The following is a 25,880-nucleotide window of genomic DNA, read 5'->3' as shown; positions in this document are numbered from 1 at the left end:
TGGGGTCAATATTGACTTTGTTTTGGCGTTGGTATCAGCCTTTAAATTGAGTGAAGAGTTGCGTTTTCCTGTGCTGCAGATGTCGTGTGGGCTTAAATATGTGCCACTAGAAACTGAATTTGAATAATTTATAATTGCATTAAAAAACTGAATTTGAAACACATCATTTGAATTTGTATTGTCTTATTTGAATCATTGCATTGGAAAACTGCATCTGCAGTAAGATTATGAAATGTAAGTTTATGAAATTTAATTTAGTTTCTCTGAAACTATTTGATCCTATATTTGATCCGCGCTAAAGACACTGGTAGCGCCCCTAGTGGTATTGATCACTGGTCCGTGCCAGAGACCAGCTGGTCCGTGCCACAACTGGTCGCGACCACCGATGATCTCTAGCGCCCCTAATGGCAGTAACCACTGGTCCGTGCCAGAGACCATGGTCCCTGGACAGACCATGATGCCATGATGCCATATTTGCCAGATAAATCACTATATGGAAATGATAGAAGTGTTCCTAAAACACAACCAAGAGGAAACTCCATGTGCATCCATCTGAAGGTTGTCATTAAAATTAATTGTAATGGAGTGAATTCATGTAAGACCGTATGTGAATGAGGGAAGTTTAATCGGGATTGTCATTTAAAGGGTAATTCCACCAATTGTACATATTAAGGTACTACTGCATGTGTGGAAAAACAATTTATCAGATTACATGCAGCCTCCTCTGGAGCCATAAAAACGCTTTATGCGAGTTTGTTCACCCCAACACATGTAATGTAAACACACTTTAATATGTAAAAGTGGTGGCATTACCTTTTAAATCTTTGGAAAGTGCAGCTTAAGTTTGAATACTTTTCTGAAACCCAAAACTTGTGAAACCAAGATGAGTCACATCTGAATGTTCACAAATACACTGAAATGTCAAAACATAAAAAATAGCTGGGAAGAAGCTGATTGGAAAATATCAAGTGCCTGCTGATTTTTACAGTTTGGGGACTGTTATCAGTCATTGCAGAAAGTCTAATTAGCTTATTTCATCAGTATGAATTTAGTTTGACAGCACGCATGGCCGTGGATTCTGATAGAACAGTGAACTTAATAAACACATTCTGGCTTCATAATGTCACTTTGACACAGCAGATAAGCACAGGTGTATCTAATAACAGTAATTGTATCTGCATCCTATTAGTTACACCTGTGCTTCACCCGCTATAACGTGAAAATGCCTTCAGTGAAAAAAGGTCTAATACTGAACATTAAAATTTAAACTCACTGCATGCTGCTCAAGTACAGCTTGTCAAAATTAGCACAACTCCTATCATGTCACTTTAGCTAGATACCAATTAGTCCTCAAATCACATGTAAAAGTAAAAAGGGCAGCACATAGGGATGATGGGGCATTCTTATCGAGCCACTATTACCACTAGGTAAAAGGTAAGTGGACTGTCTAGAGTTTTTAAATAGATATGATTTAAACTTGACATTTATGGAGCCTGAGGCTGATGAGGTCTGATAGGAAATTAGCTCAGGATGGAATTAATGTGTGTTCTGTGCTTGTGTGTTTGAGCTGCTGCTGCCATCTACTGGGGACTCTGCTTAAGGACTTCTGAGATTTAATCTTCCACAAGCACAGCTGGCACAGATTATAATCAGAATTCTATTTTTCACCAGCGGTTCAGGCTTACTACAGTGTCCTGCAGCAAGAAGGGTAGGGATGCTCTTTACAACAAACTCAAACTGTAGAAAAGTGTTATTGAATCTTGGTGCCTGCTCCAACACACCTGATTCAAATGATCAGCTCATCATCAAGTTCTGCTGAAGTTTGATAATAACCCATTCACTTTAATCAAGTGTGCTGGAGCAATGAAACATGTAAAACATTCAGGGCAGGTCGCCTCCAGGACCAGAATTAACAAACACTGCTGTCAGACATTACAACACATCTTATGAATTGAAAGTGATTAAATTCCGACTTTGTATTAGTGCCAAAAAACAAACAAGTAAATGACCATAGTTAAATTCAAGATCATCTCATGTGGAGACCAGAGATAAAAACAAAAACAAAACAAATATGAGAGCAATATTTTCCATAAACAATGCATGTGCATTTTTTGCACAGGAGCTCAATATGTTTGTCTCTCAGTTACCACAGAATGAGCTTCTTGTCAGTCACAGTCTACAATGTGCTGTACTTCCGTGATCAAATAGGCATATTTAGTATATTTTGGAAATGTTTCTATAGGCATTTATGATGTTTTACTGATTATGAAAGGCCTTCTTTATTTCTATTTTATCCAAAAACATGGTCTATAAAATGTAAAGACTGATAGAAATGACACGTGCATATTCTGTCCAATTAACAAAGAAAAAATGGCCTAAAAGATGAACATCATCATATCATATTTATCCATTATATTGACTGACTGATTGACAAACTTCTCAGAATGCAACATAAGCCGGTAATAATTATGTACATAACATAACATGTGCTGAACATAAAATGAGGCTTGACATTTTAATAAAACCCCTTTTTATCTGCAGTTTTATAAAAGCCATATTTATCACCGTGTGATGAGATGGAAATCACCTTCACCAACAGAAAATGTTAATAATGCATGAAAATAATTGAGGCTGAGTGAAATCAGGATTTTTTAGCAGACATTGATTTTGAACATGTTACCTTTAAATTCCTCTTTTGGTAAATGATCTCTTAAATGTCAAAGAGGGGAAGTAATGACACCAGTAATCAGCATATTTACAGCGCTTTGTATCAACAATGACAACTTTATTCAGGATCAGTTGTATGATAATGACACTATAATACAATAAGATACTAACAGTATTGCAGTCTGTTAGTCCTTCCTCTTCAGAACATCAATGAAGGCGTCTTTTGGAACTTGCACGTTGCCAATAAGCCGCATCTTCTTTTTACCCTCCACTTGTTTTTTCAGAAGCTTCATCTTCCGTGTTATGTCACCTCCGTACTGCAAACATAAAATAGAATATATAAATACCTCAGAGTGTGTGACGTATTTGTAGATAAAGAAATTTTGAGAGATGAGAAAAAAAACTTCACTTACACATTTAGCAAGCACATTTTTTCTGTACGCCTTTATTCTGAAATATTGTCACGTCACATTATTGCGTGTTAATTCACAAATACAATTCACAGCGCTTTTTAAATAAAAAAATCACATCCCATCACATACCATTCAAAGCAAAGTCTTTAACTCTGTACTTACGTTTCTCTAGCAATGACCTTACTTCCAATAGCTGCCTGCACAGCGATCTCAAACATCTGCCTTGGTATGGAGTCTTTGAGTCGTTCGCACATGGCTTTCCCTGAGCTGTACGCGCGGTCTCTGTAATGAAAATGCACCAATCACAGCCAGAAACAACAGTAGGACACTGAAGAAAAAAACACACAATCCAAATAATCTGCTGTACTAACTGAATCACCTCAAAATACATTTACAGTTAAATAGCTAAAATGATAAATACACCACAGGTACCCATTTTGGAAGTCAACATCAAGATGCAACATCTGTCCAAGTTTTATTTAAACAGCAATTTTAAATTCTTAATCACAGCGCAGTCATCAAAATAATCAAACAAGTTATATAAAAAAATCCACCAAGATTCCCCTCTCAATGAAAATGCCATAAAAATCTCTCAAGTGAAAAAAAAAGGGAAAAAGTTTGATATTAGCGGCCATAACATTGCCACATTGTCCACTGAAGCAGTCCTGTGCAGTGAATGAAAGCATTTTTATTCTCTTGACACAAAGACCATATCAGTAGTTACCCTCGCTATGGTCATTTAAGGTATAATAGAATTGGCCAACTGTCAGGTTCATACTCAAGACATAAGGGGCATATCACCGAGTATCTCAGTTAGCCTTGCAGCTGGCAGTCCGGACTGGGAGTTCAGTCACCCAGAGGAGTGTTGGTGCTGATACACTACATGAACTTTGGACTGGGACTGTTAGCTGTATAGCCAGACAGGTCCACTTTTACATCTGTGTGCCCATGTCATATAAGCTCCTTCAGATAAAAGCCTACACATCAAACAGATGTAAATGGCTTCTGTGCTTGACAGGTCAACCTTGTCTCACTTAGGTCCAGTCACATTCCATATATTTCAGTGGCTCTGTAACAAGCCTCTTGTTATATATATATATATATATATATATATATGTATATATATATATATATATATACACATATATATATATATATATATATATATATATATATATATATATATATATATATATATATATATATATATACACATATATATATGTATATATGTATATATTCACACTTGTGATTCGTTACTCTTAAAAGAATAGCAGACTGAAGCTACACTCGGCTTGGCTCCAAGGCTTATACTGTAAGTGGTCAAAGAGTAGCCATTGTTGGTGAAGCGTAGCGCCCTTCAATTACCAAACTCTGTACTGGCTTTGGTAGTGAGTACATTAAATACAGATCTGCTGTGCGTCATCACTTCTCGCCTGTGAAGTTACTCTATCGTCCTTGTCCCGAATGGAGGGAAGTCCTTGTCCAGTGTAAAGTCATGGTAATAGATAATGCTAACACTGGCTGCCAAGAGGCCATTTTTTAATGTTCTACTGCGTGTTGAATACATTTCATGCTCCATAGGCTCCAGGAGAATTACTTTGGTAATGAAGGACCATATAACCTTGAAATTATGGAAACTCAACCATCCCACTCTTTTCTTTGACAGCAGTGATAATAATTAAACCATGTGAGTCTGCTGTGACAAAGAAATTGAAAAGATTCTCTAAAAAAGATGATTTCAAACAAACAGTACCTGTGGACAATTGTGGTGAGCTCTTCCACCGGTCGCCCATTCAGCAGAATATCCATCTTTATCAGATCAGCAGCCTGGTAGCCTGCGTTCTCATAGTCAAAGCTATGGAGGATAAAACCATGGAGTCAAATTGATACAGTATTTTCCTTAATCCTTCATTGTTAAAGACTAAGTTCACCCAATTTTCCATAGTAGATTACAGAAGAATTTTCATTTGTTGGTGAACTTTTTTTTTTAAATGCAAGACTCAAAGAAAGGTGCACAGCAGAGAGAAAACTAAAGGATTGATTTAAAGGAGAACTTCAGCCATTTTAACCCATATCCCTGTTGATCGAGGTTATCGAGTGCTGTCATTAGGATAAATAACGAGAACATTTGGCACAATATTTACCGAGTAGCAGCTAAAGCGAACCTATGGGGGCAGACATAACCGAAAGTGAAACTTAAGGATGTCTGCCCCCATAGGTTCGCTTTAGCTGCCGTCCTGATATCTGGTCAATATTGTGCAAAAAATTCACGTTATTTTTCCTACTGACAGCACTTTAAGAATGCTTACCTTGTGACAACTAAAATGCAAGTTCCAAATTGATTTTAGAATGATGAGGATATAATCCTTCACAATTTCAGTGCACTGGTATTTACAGGTTGCAAAGAGACATCTTCCCACCTCCTACCATAAATGATAGTCAAACATTGCACACTATGAATTAAAAACACTAAATGCATATTATATGACTGTGTCGTAAATGCATTTATAGATGTTTCACCTGGCCAAGTTTTACCTTGCATAGCCAGAGGACATCGATTTGAGGAGATCATAGAAATCCACAACAATTTCATTTAAAGGGAAGAGGTATTTCATCATGACACGCTGGTCATCTATATACACCATGTTCTTCTGGATGGCTCTGCGATTCTTAAGGGAAAACCACACACAACAATATAATTACATTTTTGCCTTCTCTGGCACGCAATGACAATCTCTTCAAGCAAAGAAAGGCTGCTTTCGTAGCTTAATTAATTCAATACATTTGTCATTGGCATGTAAAGTAGCATCATATATATAAACATATTTTCCAATACAAAGGATTTGTTTCCTTGGCTTCCTATTCAAAAATTGTTTACACTTTGGCTCCAGACTAGTTTGGAAAGATTAAGAAAAAAAGGATTGCACCCTAGTATCTCCTGTCAAACTATATTTTCCAACAGGCTTGAGAATCAGGCCAGCTTGACTTAAAAGGTTTACCCTTTAAACAAGATACTTTCAAGGCAGGTGTACAGGCAAATAAATGAACCCAATATGAAGCAGAAATAATACATCTAAATAAAACTGTGTAAACAACAGTCTTTCATTAATTGTATTTGTATTTTCCATGTTCCTCTTACCAAGCAGAGAGTCATAATCTTGCCGGTGTAAGCATCTGGAGCGAGAATGGTCCCGAATACCATTGGCTCCAAGTACTCCGACACAACTGATTTGTCTGGGAACTGAGCGGGGTTCACGATGGTTATCTCCTCGCTGCCATGTTCCTGTCGGAAGAACCAACGAGATCTGAACCTCCAAATGAAACTGGTAAACATCTTTCTGGAAGGAGACTGAAACACCCACTGCCTGCAGGCTTTAAATATAGTTGTAAAAGGTGACCTGTACAGTCACACAGTACCTTACACTACAATATGTACATTACGGACTGTATGGCTGAGTACACTATTATCTGTATCTCTATACATACTGGGGATGGGCGGGGCTTACAACCAAAGTGGTTGGTGGGTGGAACTAACTGCAAAATATTGTTTTGTTTAGTTTTTGTTTTAGTTTAGTTATCGTTTCTTTATAAATAATACATCTACAGAGATTGTCAAAAGGGGCAGTATAAAAATATCTCTTTTTCCTTAAAAACATCATGTTTGTGACGATTGTAAATTGACCTTTTCAAAATGATCCAAAATGATTTTAAGTTTTTATATTTATTATCGATGAGATAACTACTAACAGAAAAGCTTCAGAATTGAGCTTCAATCCAATATATTTGATGCTCATTCAGCTAGCAAAATGAGGATTCCCCTTCATCAAATCGAGTCAAATGTTACTCTTCTAAAAAATAAATAATAATAAAAATGATGATGATACTGAACAAAAACTACATTATATGTACAGGACACTAATTCCTTAACTCTTCTTTAATCATGATAACTTGTCATTAAATAATCATTCTTTACAAGCACTAAGTTGCTACTTATGTGATGACAAAGTATTTCTTCTAAAGGCAACTCAACTTGTGGCTCTAATTTTGCCTTTGAAACAGAACAATTTAATGGTCTTCTGAAATAATTGCCATCAAGAATCTGATGTCATTTCACAGGGAAGCATGCCAGCCATAATAGAGAACCTCCATTTATTATTCATTTCCAAGTTTGTTCAAACATTCTTGTTGCTGAAAACACAGTACGTGCCCCTGAGCAGGAAGCGGCTCTTACCTTGATGAGTCTGGTCGAGGAGAGGATGGCCTTGTAGGGCACGGTGGGCGCCGTTACTATAACAGAGGCATTGTATTCCTGCTCCAGCCTCTGATTGAACACCTCCATATGGAGAAGACCCAGGAAGCCAAGTCTGCGGGGGGACAGGGAGGCTCACAGGTTCACTCAAAATTTATTATTGATATTCATGCTTTTAATTACAAAGAGCTGGTTTGGAAAGAGTTCAACAGTGAGTGAGATTCATTGCTTTTCCAGTGCAGTTTTCTACCAATCCAAATTATCTAAATCACAGCCACTTATTAAACTAATGTTCACCATCTGGACTGATATGACCTCTGATGATAAATAAACTCCTACTTGGCTATCTTTTTTTTTGGCACTCGAGAGTTTGTCCCAAGGAACATCGTTTATTGCTCAATCAATCACATCACATGTTGTGTAGAAACCAATAAGAAAGAAGATATATCTTACTACGTCCCGTAGGTTGGATGCCTATTAGGGAAAATGCATTTCTGTAACAACGAAGTACTTGAAAAGAATCCAAAATGCTCTTAACTTTTGTGTAGCGGCACTGCTGAGTGTCCACACTTTTGTTTTCATTCTGTCAGTGTATGTAATGCCTCCTCTGTTGTGCTCAGAAAGCCATTTTTCATTCTAATTCAAAGCAAGTCCTCCCACACCTCCAGCCTGCTCCCAGGGCCAGACTGCTGTCTCTCTGCACTGTGACACTTGAGTCATTCAGGGTCAGTCTCTCGATGGCGCTGCGGAGGCCTGGGTACTCTGACTGGTCCATCGGATACATGCCTGAGGGACAGGAAAACAAAACACAGAGTGCACATCACTCTTTTCATCTCCTGAGAAAGCACTGACTGCACTTACTGTACTAGCCAGTGAAACACACACGGAAGGGGTTTTATGTTTGACTACATGTCAAATGATATTGGAATATCCACCACTAATGTACAGTTATATAACATGTAAATTATGCTGTTATGCAGAATGGTATCCTTAATTTCAGATCTTATCACAATTTTATCTGACAGCACGAGTCGATTGCAGATGAGGACACTCCCTACCAGCAAAGACCATGGCTTTGGCAGGTTTAAAGCCTGGAAGAGATTCCACTGGCTGCTCCTGGAGGTACAGTGTGTCGCCAATCTGGGCCTCCTTCACATCCTTCATCCCTGCTATTATGTAGCCCACTTGGCCTGCAAACCTGCAAAACAATCGGAATATGATTATTCTTAAGCACCAAAATAAAAAGGCATATTTCTTGTATGTGAATATCTACTTGGAGTCTTATTCTGAGCTACAGTAAAATTCCAACAGTCCTAACTGTTGGACAGTACAGTAGGCTGGCTTGGTAGTCAAAGGCGATCTTCATGCACTTTAAAGCTATGTTTACATTGGTAATGGTAAACATTAGATCAAAAACAGATTCTATTTTGAGTTGATGTGAAGTGAGAACAAAAATAGAATAACAGAACATCTAGAAATCCTACAGTTTTGTTTGCTAAAAATGTTACATAGTGCACCTTAACTCATTAATTATTTAACTGATTAACTGTGTGACCCTGAGAGCTAAACTGAATCATTTCTTGATTCTTTTTCAGTGTATTCTCAGTCAATCCTGCCACAATATATTAATTTAAATATTTTTTACAGAATAGCTACATTAATCAACTTAATGACAATAAATATTTATTTTGCCCAAACAAAGAATCTTTCATTTTCAAAAATTAACACCTCAAAATTTTGAGTGTGGTATTAATGCAGTATTATCATATCTAAGAAGGTCCTGTAAAATAAACTGAATGCCACAGATCTTGCTAAACCAAGCTTCCTACCTGAAAAATTCACTTTTTAATAACTGTACATTTTTCCAAGAAGGATTATTTTAACTACCTTGAAACTTTTTAATGTGTATATGTGTATATTCATGGTATATTACTCCTTCAGTAATAACTTTTGGAAAATAGCTGATTCCTCCTACTTTTTACTGGCTGTATTGTTACAGTCAATGGATTTATTTCATAGGTACATGTTTGTAGTGTCTGGAATTCATGTTTTATATCTTTGTAATACCAAAAGGTGACTGTGTTTCAATGGGTTCTTACATGATTTTTTTTTCAAGAAAATCCATGATGTGAGCTGGAGGGCCATGGGTGAGTTGATATGGAATGACCCACAACTAAATGTGTGTCAAAGCACAGCAGAAAATCACTTACTCAGTGATCTCTATTATATTTCATGCAGTTTGATATTCATGCATTTGATCTAAATAACCTTCCACGGATACATAAACAAGCATCCGACAGTTTTCCTTTCTCTACATTGGCGCTAAAAAGATTATCCAATTAGAAGACCACTCAATCAAAAAAAATAATTCTAAACAGTATTTAAGGATGCGTTCCAATGTTTTTCCTAATTTAAAGATATTTATTATCATATAAGATTTATTAACCAAAAAGACAAGCTAAGCAGCAAATTCTAGCTACTGAAGAGCTCAAACCAGCATGATTGGCATTCACCGACCACGTGAGAAATGAAACGAGGAGAAAGACTGTCACGTACAGCTTCTGTGTGGGGTGCTCATCTGGCCGGAGGAGCCCCAGCTCGTTGACCTCGTAGGTTTTGCCGAGATGTGCGGACACGATCCTGTCCCCTTTTCTGACCTGACCTCCAAACAAAGCGATGTTGGCCACCACTCCTCTATAGTGGTCAAAATTGGAGTCAAACACGAGGGCTTTGAATGGGTCATCGATACTAGCTGCAGGTCTGAGGACACAGTGATGAAAAAAAGCTTAACTTCTATGTTTCAGACATGTTTCGGTGAGAAATGAAACCAGATTAACTTTCTTACGCTGGAATTCTGTCCACGACTGCTTGGAGAACTTTTTCAACATTTGTTCCAAGTTTGGCAGAAATCTGAAAAAAGGTTAGATTGCAAATTAAGAACATTTCTCAGATAAGTGATACTGAAAACTAAAAAAAAAGCTCTGACTCACCCTGATGCACTCTTCACGTGGAATATCAAACACCTTTTCAATCTGTGACTCCACTCTCTCTGGATCAGCATTTTTCAAATCGATCTACAGAAAACATTTAATTCGAAAATAAATTCAGAAATATTAGAATTAGAAAAACAATGTGTGATTACACACAAGCAAACAAGCTAGTCAAGAAGTTAGTCTCAGTGTACCTTGTTGATGACAGGGATGATTGCCAGCTGAGCCTCAAAGGCCAGGTAGAAGTTGGCCACCGTCTGTGCTTGAACCCCCTTCGCATGACAACACAATTATTATGACTCCTTCAGATACAGTATTTAAATTTGATCACAAATCACTGAGAAAACCAGGAGTTAGAAATTCGTTTTTGTACCTGATTGGCATCGACAATCAACAGGACACCTTGGCATGCAGAAATGGATCGAGACACTTCATAACTGAAGTCAACATGACCCTACAGAGAAGAAAAGCCGTAGATTAAAAAAAACTGAAAGTGATGGCAATGACGAAAAAGTTTCATATCAACTCTTCTGCTCGTTTGTAGTTAGAGGTCATTTTGGTCTAATGTTACTGTAATTAATTAATTGTAGTTGAGGGAGCTGATTCTCTAAAGCAGAAATCTGAAACATGCAATTGTCCTGCAACAGGATGACCACGAAACAACGATTTGAGCAATTCCCCATCTTAAATCTATTCTAGAGCCAAAATCCAACTTTTTCTCATCATGTTTTAGGTTGTGGTGAGGAAATTATGGATCCATCACTGAGAAGTCCCAGCAGTGACAACCATGAATGAAAACAGTAAGAAAGCAAAGCCGTTCAAATAAAATCATTAAAACATTTGCGATTATACACTTTTTCACCCAGAAGCACCAGACAGGAGCGGTGCACTTGCCGGTGTGTCGATGAGGTTCAGGAGGTACTGCTCTCCCTCGTGGCTGTAAAACAGAGAGGCTGTCTGGGCCTTGACTGTTATCCCTCTCTCTCGCTCCACCTGAAGCTTGTCCAACACCTGTTTGTTCTTCTCAGTCTTTGCTATGGCACCTGTTTGTCAATGGTATCCATTAGTGACACATTGTGTTTATTGTAATTTATCTATTAACAGACAATATACCTACTAAGTCTGATTTTCGGTAGTGTCCAATTGTTGATCGTTTGTGTTTGTGTGTGTGTGTGTGTGTGTATAAGAGAGAAAAAAACCTCTCATAGCAATGTCATTAACAACTATTTGGGTATGATGGCAGTTTCTTGGTGGAGGCATAGACTGCAGTGTATTGTTATCGAGTGGTCTTTTCTGAGGTTGCTAAAACTACATAAGGTAGCGGTCGGAAAACTTGATCTCTCGAGGAAGGGTCTTGCTTTGTGTCATAGTGTGTTAGACCATGGATTAAATTTACGCAACAATATCCCTTTAAAAGGTATTTCACTGTTGACAAACAATGAAATTCTTCATAAATCATGTATTAAGCCAACTTATCATTACTTATTACCAACTTGTCTACTATACTATAATACTATAAATGATTTATAAAGCATTTCATTGTTAGTTAATATTAGAATAACTTATTTATTAATTCAAGTTTAATCAACTGTTTAAATAGTATTTATTATTGATGGTTATTTTAAAGTATTACCCCTTCACTATTAGAGTTTATTATGTAATTTAATAAAAAAACGTAGGTGATATGCGATGAGGAAACATACCTGTCATCTCCAACAGCCTGTCAGCCAAAGTGCTTTTGCCATGGTCAATATGAGCAATGATGCAAAAGTTCCTGATTCTGTCTGCAGGAAACTTGGACAGGTCAATAGATTCCTTAACGCAAAAGGAAAGAAACCTGTTAATGTCTATGTCTATGTCAGCTACTCCAGCACTGCTGAATTGTTGCAGTAACCTTCTTTAAGACACACAGTCTGTCTATTTCTATTTGGGGCAGGTACAGAGCCACACATGGCATCATCATTACGCTGTTAACTGCTTAATGAATATGAAGTTTCTCAGCTCTTCTCAACATTTCAGTTTACTTTCAGCCTCTTTATGTACATAATTTCTGATACTACAGAATTCAGAGACACCTCATGTTACCTGCAGCTATGTTTTAAGTCTTTTGTTGGCTACCTTGTCAGTGTGTGTGCTCATCATCCTGAAGCTGCTGGAGAACACAGGCATCCTCTTCATCCAGCGGTGTCTGAACAGTATGTAGGTCGTGTTATAGTTTTGTATTTTCCTCCTGTACATTTTGAACTGTAAAACACGCCTTAACAGGGATGTTTCACACCAGCGTCTGACTAAATAAGACGACATATTTTCCGTTAAGCTACCAAGTCAGTAAGTCACCCAACAGCATGAAGGATAAACAACGTTAGCTGGCGTTATCTAGCTAAGCTAGCTGAGAAATACCTCCGCACTGTCATGAATTAACTCCGGGCTATCGTCACATTGGTGGACCATTGTTGGCCTGTCACGACGATAAGAATATACGAATGTTGGAGGTAAATAGTCCTGTAATCACCCCGGTGCATGAGCTGCTAGGGTGCTGACATTTTGGGTGACAGTTCACCGGCAAAGACTTCTGGGAAATGTCGTTGATTTCTCGAGGCGGAGATGATGAAAAGAAACAAGATAGTGCTCTACAGCAGCTTCGATTTTCTTTGTTAACGGTCGGAGCACGCGAGCAAATGTATTTTGAATAAACTATTATACTTTTGCTACCTAATGCAGCGAAAATGTGTTGCAACCCTAACAAACGTTGCTAAGATAACTGCACTGCTGTCAATCAATTCCTTCCACGAAATATTTTTAATGGCAGCCTGTGTCTATTTATAGCTACACTCAGTCAATAACCTGAGTGACTACAGTTGGAATTATTTAATGTACAGAAATTAACCATGAAACAGCATTGTGAAGCATATAAGGAGGATGACAATCTTTACGTGGTCCAAATATCTTTGGAAATGCCGTGGCAGTCGGAAGTCCCGCCCACTCAATCTGTCAGATGTAGGATAAAAATGGATATCAGTTGCTATGACAACAAAGCTGCCTCTTGCACAAGAATAGATGACTGCTTCTCTTCTTTGTGCAACCAGAGATAATAAGGCTCTATTAGCCCCAGCTTCTGCCTGTCATGTAATCATCTTTTCATTTATGAATATATATATATATATATATATATATATATATATATATATATATATATATATATATATATATGTATATATATATATATATATATATATATATATATATATATATATATATATATATATATACATATACACCTTTGAGACTTGTACACTGGGGAGTGTATTTGAGTCACAGGGCTAAGCATCAGCTTTCTTAAAGATAATACAATCCGGTCTCGCAGTTCATTCCACAGCACTACCTTTCTACTAGCCTCCTTTTCTGAAGGCATTTCCCAGAGTCCTCGGTGACTTTATTATTTATCATTGTCTGCAAAATCCGGCAGATTTTTAACTCATTACCCAAGTACTCTATTTGCTCTAAGATGACATCTAGATAATACATGTTTTATAATGCAATATGACAATATCAGTGTATTGCACTAGGCTAAACTGTGTGAAAATGTAAAATGATATCAGATAATGAACCTCATAATAAAACTTAAAAATGTGGGGGTATTTTTGTCTACGTGCATGTAGATGTGTAATTTACGGCTGGCATAATTTGTTTGACTGGTGTCACATTGGTTGAAAAAATGAAAAATCATCTGCATGTTGCATGATTTTGCTTTTCCTGCTTTTTGAAAATGTAATCATAATATACCAAAAAATAAATCCTTTTCACAGCAGACCTTGGGACTTGTCAAAGCAGGAAAAACACAGCTGTCGACAACAATGTTAACAATGGCTCTGTTCTGTTAAGTATCCCAGTAAGCCAGGTCAATGACTGAGCATGCACAACACCAGAGCCATGTAACCAGCTCACCTAAATAGAATACAGCAATCATTAATGTTATGAATTCCATCTGTGCTTTTGCTGCATTGAAAAGTCAAAATGTCTGCCATTAAAAGGGTCTATTAATGTGTCTTTACTTTTTCTTTTGACATCTTAAGTCTGTTGCCTTCTCAGATTTTGTTGAGAAAGTGCATCCAGATTTTTTGAAAATCTCCTGTAGGAAAGCGCCACATGTTAGTTTCTGATGTTTTTTGTTAACCGTAGGTTTAAAATTCAGTTAACCGTAAACACCATTCTATATTAAATGTCCTATAATCCAAATCCTTTATATTGATTCCAAATACAACATCTCTTCGGCTTGGCTGCTTGGCTTAGCTGTTCCCAGGGTTTCATTTTGAATATTACAGGAGTGCACTGGCCCTTCTCCTGTCACTGCAATCAAATAAATCCAATTTAGATGTCATATCTTTAAGTCACCGTCCAATTTAAAACTGTAGCTTGAAACTACCACAGATTAAATTTAATTTTCACTCGAGAAATGAAGTGAACTGTAGAAATCTGTCAAGAAATTACTGCAGTGATGTTTAAACTCAGATATTTCTCTGACTTTAATTCCGGCAGCATCTTCTTAATCAGTTTCACCTTGCTGGCTTCAGGAGGACACAAGATTTAGGGACCATCAATAAATGCATTTGTTTAAATGATAAAATACTGATGTTTTTGTAATACTTTCATACCAACTTGCTCTTATATAGTAATTCATTTGTCTCAAGCAAATCAATACCAAATATTATTACTACACTGGACACATAAGTCCTACCTTCTCCTCTTTGTTGTGTTTTAATACAAATAAAATGGAGACATGGAGAAGAGTAAGTGCAGAGATAACTGACCAAAGACCCAGTTTTTCACTTTGACGGGTCTAGTGTGATGGCTGTGGTAAGATGGTCAGTGGACAGCACTGAAAATAAAAAGGCATAAAAAGGGAACTGTATAAATGGAATAAAATATAAGAGAATATTATAAGAACAAAATATTTTAAAATATTTATACAAAACAGAAGGAACGCTTCAATCTGTGAAGAGGATGTTGGTCCTATGTGTGCAGTGTCGTAATTATGTTTGGTATTGATTTGGAGTCACAAGGTCACACCATATGGAAGATATTGAAAAAACTGCCACTATTTTCTGACAAAATACTTGTGTGGAAAGAGGGATTACACAGCAAATAACACATTTACCACAATGTCTTTAAAGCAATTTTTACTAATATTTGCATTTTTCTGGACACCATGACTCCTCTTGTTTCCTTGCATGCTCCAGTCACTCTGAATACATTTTAAATTATTATTAAGATATCTAGACAGGCATGTAAGCAGCCCCGCTATTTGGTCCTCCTAGACACCTCACATCCATCAGTATCGATTTCTGTCAGGCCGCAGCCTCTGAGCCGATGAGCAGGGTCAGCGGTGGATTGAAGAAATGGAGCTCAGAGACGGGCAGACCTCACACTGGGGCCTGTGCTGTGCAACGCTTGAGTGGTGGAAAGATGAGGCCAGAAAATGAAACTTCAGCGAGCTTTGCATTACAGCTCAGTGCCACGGGGCTTTTTTGTGGGCTTTACCACACACTCATAATGATAGTCCCTGGCAGCGTAGAAACATTGCTTGACAGCATCCTCTCCTGCTGAAGAAGGGCTGAGCTGGTTCACTCACAGTCACATGATCTGACTGGGCTGCTGTAAATTCATTGGGTTATTTATGTTTCAAGGGAGACGCCGGGGACTGAGTGGACTGAGTGGACTGGCATGGCGGATATATCTCTCACAGCATAGCATGTATAACCAACAAATATTTGAAAGATGTGCTTAAATATAAAAACAAACATATCATTGGAATTTTAAGACTTTAAAATGTTGATTTCAGTATCCCACGGTAAAAAATATTACTGTGATTTTAAAGTAAATTAGAAAATTCACAGTGGTAAACTGTAACTATTTTTACAGTAATGTATTGTGTTTCTACAGTAAGGTAGACACAATTCTAACATGTAAATACAGTATTTTGATGTGAAATGACATTCTGTTATTGTAATAAGCATCTGTATTGCAAACATACAAACAGTAAAGTAAAATTACAGCAATGTTCTGTGTTTTTATGCAAACCCAACCATATTACTTCTCAGTATGTTTGCCTGCCAGCCTGTGAGCATGTTAGCGTCTGTATCTTGTTAGCCCACTTGTAAGCCTGTTTGATGCATGTAGCCTTTTTAGCATGTGTATATTGTTGGACCACTTTTAGGCCTGTTAGCCTGTTGTGAGCATGTTGGCATGCAGTTAACCTTTTGGTATGTTAGCATGTGTACCTTGTTGTAAAATTACAATATCTTATTGCTCAATTCCTGTTTGGCACTAAACCCTCATTACAGTATTTTCTCTTTTTACTGTCACTTTAGAATGCTGCTTACATTCAAATTCACTGCAGCTTACTGAAATACACTATATTCCAAATAACTACCCATCATGCGTTGCAAAAGTATACTCATAGTAGTTTACTGTCAGAATCTAGTAAAATAGAGAAAAGTAATATCAGTCTGACAGAGGCTCAAAAACATGTCACAAACTAGATATAGCGTATTGAAATGATATGTGTTTTATTAGAAACTGTGCACTGAATCAAGCATCCACCTTGTGAACAATCATTTTATCTGGAATGTTTAAGATTCTACCAGGATGTTGGAGAAAAATCTGGATTAAAAATAAATATATCCGACAACATAATTTATAGAAAAAATAAATAAATAAAATTCTAGATTTTAAACTTCATGCAAAGTTTGATTCAACAATCAAATTAAGTTCAAATATTGTTGTGAAGCAAAAATCATATCACTGTATGAAAAAATAACACAGTAGAGTACCATATATGGCTGCTGATATGGGGCTGAATAATGATTTGTCTTCTCCATGATACACAGCATCTGCGGCAGAGATCGTGCCAAAAATAGATATATATATATATATATAATACAGTATGATCATAAAGTACAATCACTTGTTGTCCCTGTTTTTTTGTTGTTGATGGAACTGGATAACATGATATATGGCTTTTGAGTTTATGTGTAAACAATAATCAGGCTGCATAAGAACATGAGATAAAAAACTACAAATCTATGACAAATTCTGGATTAAAACATCTAGTCCCATATCCAAAACTGTATCCACTCAGTTTAGGCCTATTACACAATGGATGTGCTGACAGAGGAACGTGACATGATTCACTCAGTCCTCTGTTTGCAGTCCTGCCCCTTTAATATCTGTAATTATGTCAAACTAGCTTGTGGGATCATGAAAAGCTAGACATTAGATATGAATAGTCACCTGAAATTGTAATGGCAGACATGCTGATAAGTAGTGCCACAGTGCCCTCATCTACACCAACAAATCCACTCTGTCCTCCAGAGTTACGAGCACCACGTAAGCCAACAATAAGCCGTCATAAACACGTACGGACCATAAAGTTAATGTTCACATTTAAACTACACAATAGCAATTAGCACGTGTGACTATTTTGACGTTTAACCTTGTTTGAGTGAATAAATAAGATAAAAAACGTTCAAAATAATTATAAAAAATGATTGTGAGGAAAGCTTATTTGTGTGCTTGTGAAGCAACATGTTATTGTTCATATTTTTATTCTTCTCATCTGTCATCTAATTAACCCTTTGTACCTTTACATCAGCAAGTTAGCAAGTTAAATCAAGGATCGAGAAAATCAAGAAAATCAAACATAATAAAGGCTGAAGTCCCAGATAGTTTGATGGAGTTGGTGGAGACCAAAACAGAGCTAAGAGGAGAGTGAATACTGGACTCAAGGTGGCAAAAACACGACTCCAGTGTGATGATGATGTCGTTCCCTGTCTGTTGACTACATTTATACTGTTGGCTAACATGTTAATAAGACATAATGATGATCAGGGCTGTGTCTGTAATCTCTATGTGGTTTTCTTCCGAGGTCAAAACAATAATAAATACATTCTAAAGCCTGTTGGACTGCAGGTCATATCAGCTAGTGTGTCTATTGACTATCAAGTCATACAATCACACATAAAGGAGGAACTTTAGGTGCAGAATAAAAGTTGCCTCATTTAGTGTCTCAATGTTGTCAATGCAACTGGTAGAATTCAGTTATTAAAGGTTAAATATATGATATTATGAACATTTATATAGCAGCAAACCACTATTTGCTATGTTAAGATGAAGAAGTAATGACGTCCTGAACAGATTGCGTGGGAGTCCCTGTCTGCCCTCCCCATGTTGGTTTTTAACATGGCAATCCTGTAAGAAACTGTCCCATGTAAAAGCTGAACAGAACACTAATATATGTCCCTGAAAACATTGAAAACATGTTCTGCACTGCTAATTTCGTGGTTTCTCATCTGAGACACAGGAGCAGGACAAAAAAATGGCAGCCATCTCGTAAACTTTCTGGTTTTAGGGCTAAACAGTGCACTGAAATATGTATCTGAAAAAATATAGTGAGAAAGAGGCTACGAAGTCACAGAATCTTATTTCATACTTGATCACAGTAATTTTACAGTTCATTTGAGTATCGTGAGCAGTGTGTGCTCAGTTGCGCTTTCTTTTTTCCAACCTTATTATGTAAACGACACACGTATTTGTTTTGGTCAGAGTTGCTGGTGCTCTGGTGCGACATCTAGTGGCAGTGACTGTTGTATTTAATCTTTTATTTTTAAGTATTTTGTAAATAAAAATAGAAAAAGAAAAATCCTTTTCAGTTTTACAGGTAGATTGTTTAGTAAAATGTCTGCCAGTACTTAAAAAAAGACAGAATTTGTATAAACATACCATTTAAAGCTTTGTCTAATTCAATAATGGCACTTTTTAAAATAAACAATCAGCTGTTTCCAATGGGCATGCATAAAAACATGGATGACTACATGTAAATATATGAAGCATTCAATAACTGAATGTGATAACTGAGGTTTTAACACCTGAAAAACACAGTGAGCACCTTTTGTAATTCTGTTGACTTTAGCCATTTTCTCATTCGTATCTTTGCTTCTCAATGCAATTGATATTTTCCCGTAACTGTAGATCTAAGTTGCCAGCACAGTGTTGCATGCACAAGCACACTAATATCTGTATTTTTAATGTTTTGGCTCAGGGTGTTTCAATAATTCTGGAGGTCAGAGTTTGATTATAGCCCCATACCTGCAGTCACAGATAATAAAACAACCTTTACACTGTAACAATATTATACAAGTGTGTTTTTGCATTGGCTTGGACAGAAAAAAGAGTCAGGCCACTCAGGTGGCAAAGGAAGTAAGAAATATGATATAATCAGTCCCTTTCACTCAAAAGAAAAATAGATACCGTAATATCAAGGGAGTGGGCATTACTGGCAAAATTCAACACATTTAGAAGTAATCTTAAATAAAAATGTATGTGTTAATGTTTATGTGTTTACTCTTCATTTGATTCATATGTACAGTGGCCACGTACTGTAACTGGAAACATACTTTCAAGGAGATATGCACTCTAATCAAAGTAATCACACAATATGTCACCATGAAACAATGAATATAAATATACATACACATTTACAAAAGCCAGGCTTTTCAAAAGTGCTGCAGACGGTGTAGAAAACAGGCGGAGATAGAGGATCACACTGCAATCCAGGACTTCACTCTGCAAAGGTATGTGTACACAGTTGCTGGAGGTATTTGGTTCATCTTGTAGTCCCCAGACCAGAACCTATTAAAAGTGCTCTCTAATTAGAGGGGACCATATCCTTTATAACGGGTTCTCTGTTTAAGTAAGTGGCCCAGTAGACAAGGTTGAAGCTGCCAAAGAGAACCGGAAACAAAATCCTTGACATCCGGTCAATTTTGCTGACGCTGTTGAACGTCTTCTTGCTATCTGGGGCTTTGCCGTCTTTGGGCTTGTTGGGATCCGAAGCTCCACCTTTGGCAATAGTTGGAAGTGTGCCGGAGTCCTTGGTGATGTTAGGCGCGTAGTTGGCTACTGCTACAGCGTAGGCGTTATTCTTCTTCATGACAGATGCTCTCTCTTTTTTCTGTTGAAAGACCACAAGGATTAGATGTAAAAAGGAGAAACTGAGAAACTTAAAAACACAGAAGCGACCCTGAAACTTTGTGCCGCTCACCATCTATACATAAATACATGTAAATGAAGGAGGCAATGGAAATTCTCTGGTGATGGATTAGCACATGTTGAAAGATGGTCGCCAAGGACCAAATATGTTAACAGCTTGACAGGGATGCACTGTAACTTTTTACAGTTTTTGCATTTTTCCCAGTTTGTATTTTTTAAGCCCTTCAAATTCTCAAAAGGATGTTTGCATAGGCAGGAGGTGGGAATATAGAGGGTCAATATGCTGGTTCATTTAGGTTGATTAACAACATTTAATTAATAATTACTGATCAGATCTTTGTCATTTAAGGTTACCTGTTAGCAAATTAGCTCTCAAAAATATCTGTAGCATTTAATGGAGGGTTTAGACAGCCATTATCTTCCCTCTGCCTCTAACAAAAGTTTCCTAAGTGTTGCCTTTTTCAACATACGGTTGCAATGCTAATGTCCTCTCTCTGAAAATGGAGCCTGTCAAAAAGACGTGTTTTTCTCCTCATTACCTTGTCAGTCACAACACTCTTTCCGTCCCAGGCCCAGCCGCGCTTTGTGAAGTAATTGACAGTGGCAAACTCAATCAAAGCGGAGAAGACAAAGGCGTAGCAGACGGCGATGAACCAGTCCATGGCGGTGGCGTAGGCGACCTTCGGAAGGGAGTTCCTCGCACTTATACTCAGTGTGGTCATGGTTAGAACGGTAGTTACACCTGGAAATACACACACACATGAAAGATATTCATTAGGAGAGGGTTTCAAACTATGAAATCTTAAGTTTAAGTCTTTTTTGAGTGTTAGTCGTTACTGTCCTTTGTATCTGTACAGTGTAAGGTTATTGTTAGCCTCCTCTACCCTGATAACCACTTACCTTTAGTAATGTTTTAACTGCTCAGAAAGAACACTGTTTGTTCTTTACATCGGTACCCGTTATGTTACTCATTTTTAGAGCAAACCAGTCTTAGGTCACTGTTATTAGTTCCACTTGGCTTTACAAACAAGTCCAACAGTAGCTTATCCAACTGGATTTAAAAACTACTGACGCCTCTTTCCTCTTTATCCTGTTTTCTTTTTCTTTCAACCATTTGTCATCAACTTTAAGTCCTTCACTGTTTTCCCCAACAATGACAATTTTGACAGAGTTAATACACATCACATTAAGTGTGAGATCCGGCATTCATTAACCTAAAAGACATTAATGCCACTGAGAAGTGGCTTATTTTATTAAGATACAGGTTAATTGTCTATTTGAAATGTATCTTTGTATGGAAAAAAAGAAGTAAAGAAGGCAGACACTTACCAAACACAGTCCTAGCTGGCACTGATTCTCTGTTCAACCAGAAAGACACTTGGGAGAGAATGACCGTCATGATGCAGGGAAGGTACGTCTGAATGACAAAGTAGCCGATCTTCCTCTTCAGATGGAAATGAGCCGTCATAACCGTGTATTCACCTGTCGAGACAAGAATCAGGGTCACTGCAACAGCACTGCAGCTACTTCTACTATGGTTAATAATTTTGAATTGGCCGTCACACCTCTTTTACGTTTGTGCTCAACACCAGAGGCCCCGCAGGGCTGTGTGCTCGGCCCCCTCCTGTTCGCACCGTACACACCTGACTGCACTCCCAGACATCAAGAAAACTCTACAGTAAATATAGAGTAGTGAATATAAACAGATGACACCACCATCATCTGCTGCATCACAAAACCACAAAGACCACTCGTATGGGTAGGAAATCAACAATCTTGTGGAGTGGTGCACAGCAGTGAGCAATCTACTGCTCAACATCAGCAGAACCAAGGAGCTAATTGTTGATTTTAGGAAAAAGGAGGCAAAGACACACCCCCCCTGTCTACATCAGTGGAGCTGAGGTGAAGCAGGTGAACAGTTTTGGGTTCCTCTGAATTACCATCACTGGTCTTCACACGTCACCACCCTGGGTATAAAAAGTGCAGTAGAAAGCGTCGTGAATGGAAACATCACACACTGGCATTGTTTGTGCACGGCCCAGAGGAGGAAGGTTCTACATCGGGTGATTAACACCGCCATCTACCATCTACAGAGCATCAGTGAAGTGAGATGTCTGCCCAAAGAGCACGATCACACTTGACCCAGTTGCTCCGTACGCATTCATACACTTCATCATAAAGCATCCTTTAGTTGTTCTCCAACAACACAGAGGACATGACTGTAACTTTACTGACTTTGTAACTTATTTGCTGCAATTGTTTAAAATGATTTTGGAGAGGAATGGTCGCATCGATTATGCGTCATGTCCAAGTAACGTACCCATGCTTGTGCTTGTGCATAAGCAACCGTACCGGAGCATTCATACTCGTCAAACAAACTTGACTTCGGGGGTCAAACGATTGCCTAGTGTGAGTGCACCCTAAAAGACAACACTCACCCTAGCCACAGTCTGTTCAACTTGCTGTCATCTGGCAAAAGATACAGAAGTATCCGCTGCCGTACCACCAGACTACAGAGCAGCTTCATTCCCCTTGCAGTAATTTCTTGCAGTAAAACACAACAGTCCACCCTCAGAAAACATATTTAAGTATCAGGTGAGGGAATTACATCTTTTACATGAAATCTGGTTCTTAAATATCTGTTGAGAATATTATTATATTATACTTATATTATATATTATAACACTCTTCGTTCACCCCAAAGAGAAAATGACACAGTCTTGCTGCTGCAAAACTGCTTTTGTTAAAATCACAAGATTATGATTGAGGTTTATTTGATCGAAAATGTAAGATTATTATGAAAACACTGCAAAATGTATTGTATTTAGAATTTTCCTGTATTCCATTTCCACTCACTTTGGTCAGGCCGACTTCCCTGTACTATTTTCTCTTTCTCTGCTAACTGCTGTTAAATTAAAAAGAATGTGTTTTTGCTTGGGGAAGAAATACACACCACACACACATATTTACTGCTCCACTTGTCACAGTAATATTTTGATTAAAAAAAAGAGCACAAATTGAATGAACTTAATGAGATGTTATAAATCTCAAGTGAACCTTACTGTTAAATTAGCCTGAAAAACAATGATTTGTTAAAATTAGAAGTTAAAAAATGTATCATTAAAGAAGACCCCACTCTCACACAACCTACACATGATGTAGATATTATAAAATGATCAATCACCAAAAAGAAAAAAGTAGAACAGAGATGCTATGTCAGTGAAATGTCCATGATAGAGTGTTTGAAGTTGACAGTGTTGTGTTCTCTTATTCATTCCCACTGCACAGGAAGTGTTTTACATATAACTATCAGAGCTGATTTCTTTCTACCAGTCAAATTTAACGATGCAACTGTATCCCCATGCCTTCCTTTGTGCTTCACACTCATGTAATTTATAAAAGTAGAGCATTCCATTTTTATGTGAAGTCTCTAGCACACGCAGCTTTAAGATGCCAAAGCAGTCTAAGACAAAGATTAGACAGTACACATTGGATCAAATAATCCATCCACACATAGAAAACAGGCAGCATGATTTCCTAGCCACCGAGCAAAGCCTAATAGCTGACAAGGCCGTGAAACAGTGCCAATGCTGCAGCAGCAGGCAGGCCTTCCAAATGGAAGATATCTCAAAGAGAAGCCAAGATTAGACATGAGAAGAAAAAGATGTGTTACCCATGGCAACACAACAGAGAAACAAAGCTCATTTGCTGCGATTCTGCAACGAAGGCCTTGACACACACTGCTGCTTGGCAAGAGGAAAGTCCTTTTCAGCAGTAGGAAGGGGGGAGGGGGTATCAATTCCAAGGACTAATCCCAAAAATGTTTTTTATTCTCCCCCTTTTTTTATAGAGCTGTAGTTGTATCGCCTGCGTTTCTAGCAGTTAGGTGACGACTAATTCTTCCTCTGTCACCGTACACACAAACGAACACACACACACACACATACACACACTCCAGGCACTGGAATTTAGAGGAGTGCATTCTCAGTACCCTATGGAGCTCTGTATCTTCTGTAATTTAATTTGCATGCCAGCCCCGGTGCCTGTGTTGTGGATGGGGGAGGAGGAGGTACAGGCGAGGAATTCACTGGATGTGGCTGATTTTTCTGAAGAGAAACCTGTGATCGCTACACCGAGAGGGAAGACGGTAATTATAGCATGAAGATAATAATCACGTCATGTTTCCTACAGATGTAGGAAAAAAGCTCCTGCTGACACCACGGGAATACCTCACTCATACAGGACATGCTGTACGGCGTCAGCTGCCCGACAGAGGGTACGGTCTCATGCAAGACACAACATGCTTCAAGGGGATTTATCACTGGGAGATAACTTTTCATATTTAGAGAGGCTTGTTTTTGTGACAAACAAACACCAACGCTGAGTGATCTACATGGAAAGAGTTTACTTTTAAATACAGGCTTTTTCTGAAAGGCTAGATTAACGGGACACTTCAGCAATTTTGTGCTGAATTTCCTTATAAGATACAGATTTTTTTTTAATGGTCAAATTCTTTGCTTGAGCGGCTGGGATACACTCAGTATGGGCGAAGCTGAAGGGTAAATGCCTACATTTATGTAGCACTTTTATCCAAAGTGCTTTACAAGGTTCTTGCTGCTCATTCACCCATTGATGCACACACACACACACACACACACACTCACACACAATGAAATAATAGCAGTGGGCTACCATGCAGGTTCCTGGCCTGGATATTGGGAGGAGACAACGTTGGCAACTAGCTTATGAACATAATGGAGCAATAGAGGAGCAGACTTTGAGACAATCTCTGCCCATGGCTTCTTTTGACCATCCAACCTGACATGCCGGATTGCCCCAGGGAGACGAAGGGAGAGATCCAGGATGGGAGTTATGCTAATCCAGCGCGGATTTAAGGCTGCTCTTGGCTAATTTATGGTTGCAGGAAAATTAAACAGTGAAATGGTTAAACAACAGGAAATTCGAGACTGTTGTGATCACGTGTTTACAGAGACCTGTCTCCACCACATCATCCTGGATCCAGTTCGACGGGTGGACGATGTTTCAGGCCGACAGAGGGCCGGGCTACAACGGGATGAGGACAGGTGGACTCTACTTTACTTCACTGATGCTTGGTGCTCATACGTAGTCTAAGTCAATGGATATATTTTCCCTGATGTTGAACTTTTATATGAAGATGCTGATCATCGCCATCTTGTTGCCACTATTCAAATTCACCTTAATGCAAATTTTACAAATGCATTATGTGTCTATGTATATAAGTGTATATATGTTCGATGTTTGTACAACATGAAGTTACAAACTTTTATTTTGTTGTGCAACCCTTTGTTGTATAATGACAAATGAATTACCATGAGCCTAGATTTAGCCGCTAACAAGCCAAATATTTCTATCACATGCTAACATGGCTAACATAGTAACGTTGCTGATGTTGCTTCATCCTTGATGGATGTGTAAAATAGGCAGCTGTTTGCTAACAAAGTAGGCGTATGAACAGTTCTGTGTTTACAG

The 25,880-nt window shown here is 38.0% G+C and overlaps 2 protein-coding genes across 5 annotated transcripts in view; both read right to left on the bottom strand.

The window, feature by feature from the left end:
• Positions 1 to 2,754: 2,754 nt before the first annotated feature.
• Positions 2,755 to 13,274, bottom strand: guf1 (GTP binding elongation factor GUF1). Of its 3 annotated transcripts, none has more exons than XM_030396605.1 (18): positions 13,256 to 13,274; positions 12,441 to 12,510; positions 12,026 to 12,137; positions 11,217 to 11,365; positions 10,696 to 10,776; positions 10,517 to 10,594; positions 10,323 to 10,406; positions 10,178 to 10,242; positions 9,889 to 10,092; positions 8,391 to 8,530; positions 7,995 to 8,118; positions 7,315 to 7,447; positions 6,223 to 6,366; positions 5,619 to 5,752; positions 4,837 to 4,938; positions 3,243 to 3,362; positions 3,081 to 3,117; positions 2,755 to 2,984 (listed from the first exon to the last, which is right to left on the bottom strand). In XM_030396605.1, exons 2-18 carry the CDS (start codon positions 12,498 to 12,500, stop codon positions 2,853 to 2,855), a joined length of 1,899 nt encoding a protein of 632 aa, XP_030252465.1. In that variant the 5' UTR covers positions 12,501 to 12,510; positions 13,256 to 13,274; the 3' UTR covers positions 2,755 to 2,852. The 3 variants fall into 3 exon arrangements, with proteins under 3 accessions (XP_030252465.1, XP_030252464.1, XP_030252463.1); XM_030396604.1 differs by lacking the exon at positions 13,256 to 13,274 and adding an exon at positions 12,723 to 13,241; XM_030396603.1 differs by lacking the exon at positions 13,256 to 13,274 and having other exon boundaries at positions 12,441 to 13,240.
• A 3,590-nt stretch (positions 13,275 to 16,864) lies between these two features.
• The window catches only part of gabra2b (gamma-aminobutyric acid type A receptor subunit alpha2b), a 37,400-nt gene continuing 28,384 nt past the window's right edge, over positions 16,865 to 25,880 (bottom strand). For both annotated transcript variants that reach the window (XM_030396606.1, XM_030396607.1), the window contains exons 8-10: positions 21,699 to 21,851; positions 20,909 to 21,111; positions 16,865 to 20,331 (exon numbers count right to left, since the gene is read on the bottom strand). In XM_030396606.1, coding sequence (XP_030252466.1) covers positions 20,026 to 20,331; positions 20,909 to 21,111; positions 21,699 to 21,851 — 662 coding nt within the window. In that variant the 3' untranslated portion in view covers positions 16,865 to 20,025. The remainder of the gene's footprint in view (positions 20,332 to 20,908; positions 21,112 to 21,698; positions 21,852 to 25,880) is intronic.

This window comes from Sparus aurata, chromosome 18, assembly GCF_900880675.1.
Source record: "Sparus aurata chromosome 18, fSpaAur1.1, whole genome shotgun sequence".
NCBI classification, from domain to species: domain Eukaryota; kingdom Metazoa; phylum Chordata; class Actinopteri; order Spariformes; family Sparidae; genus Sparus; species Sparus aurata.
This window is presented reverse-complemented; position numbering and strand designations above follow the sequence as displayed.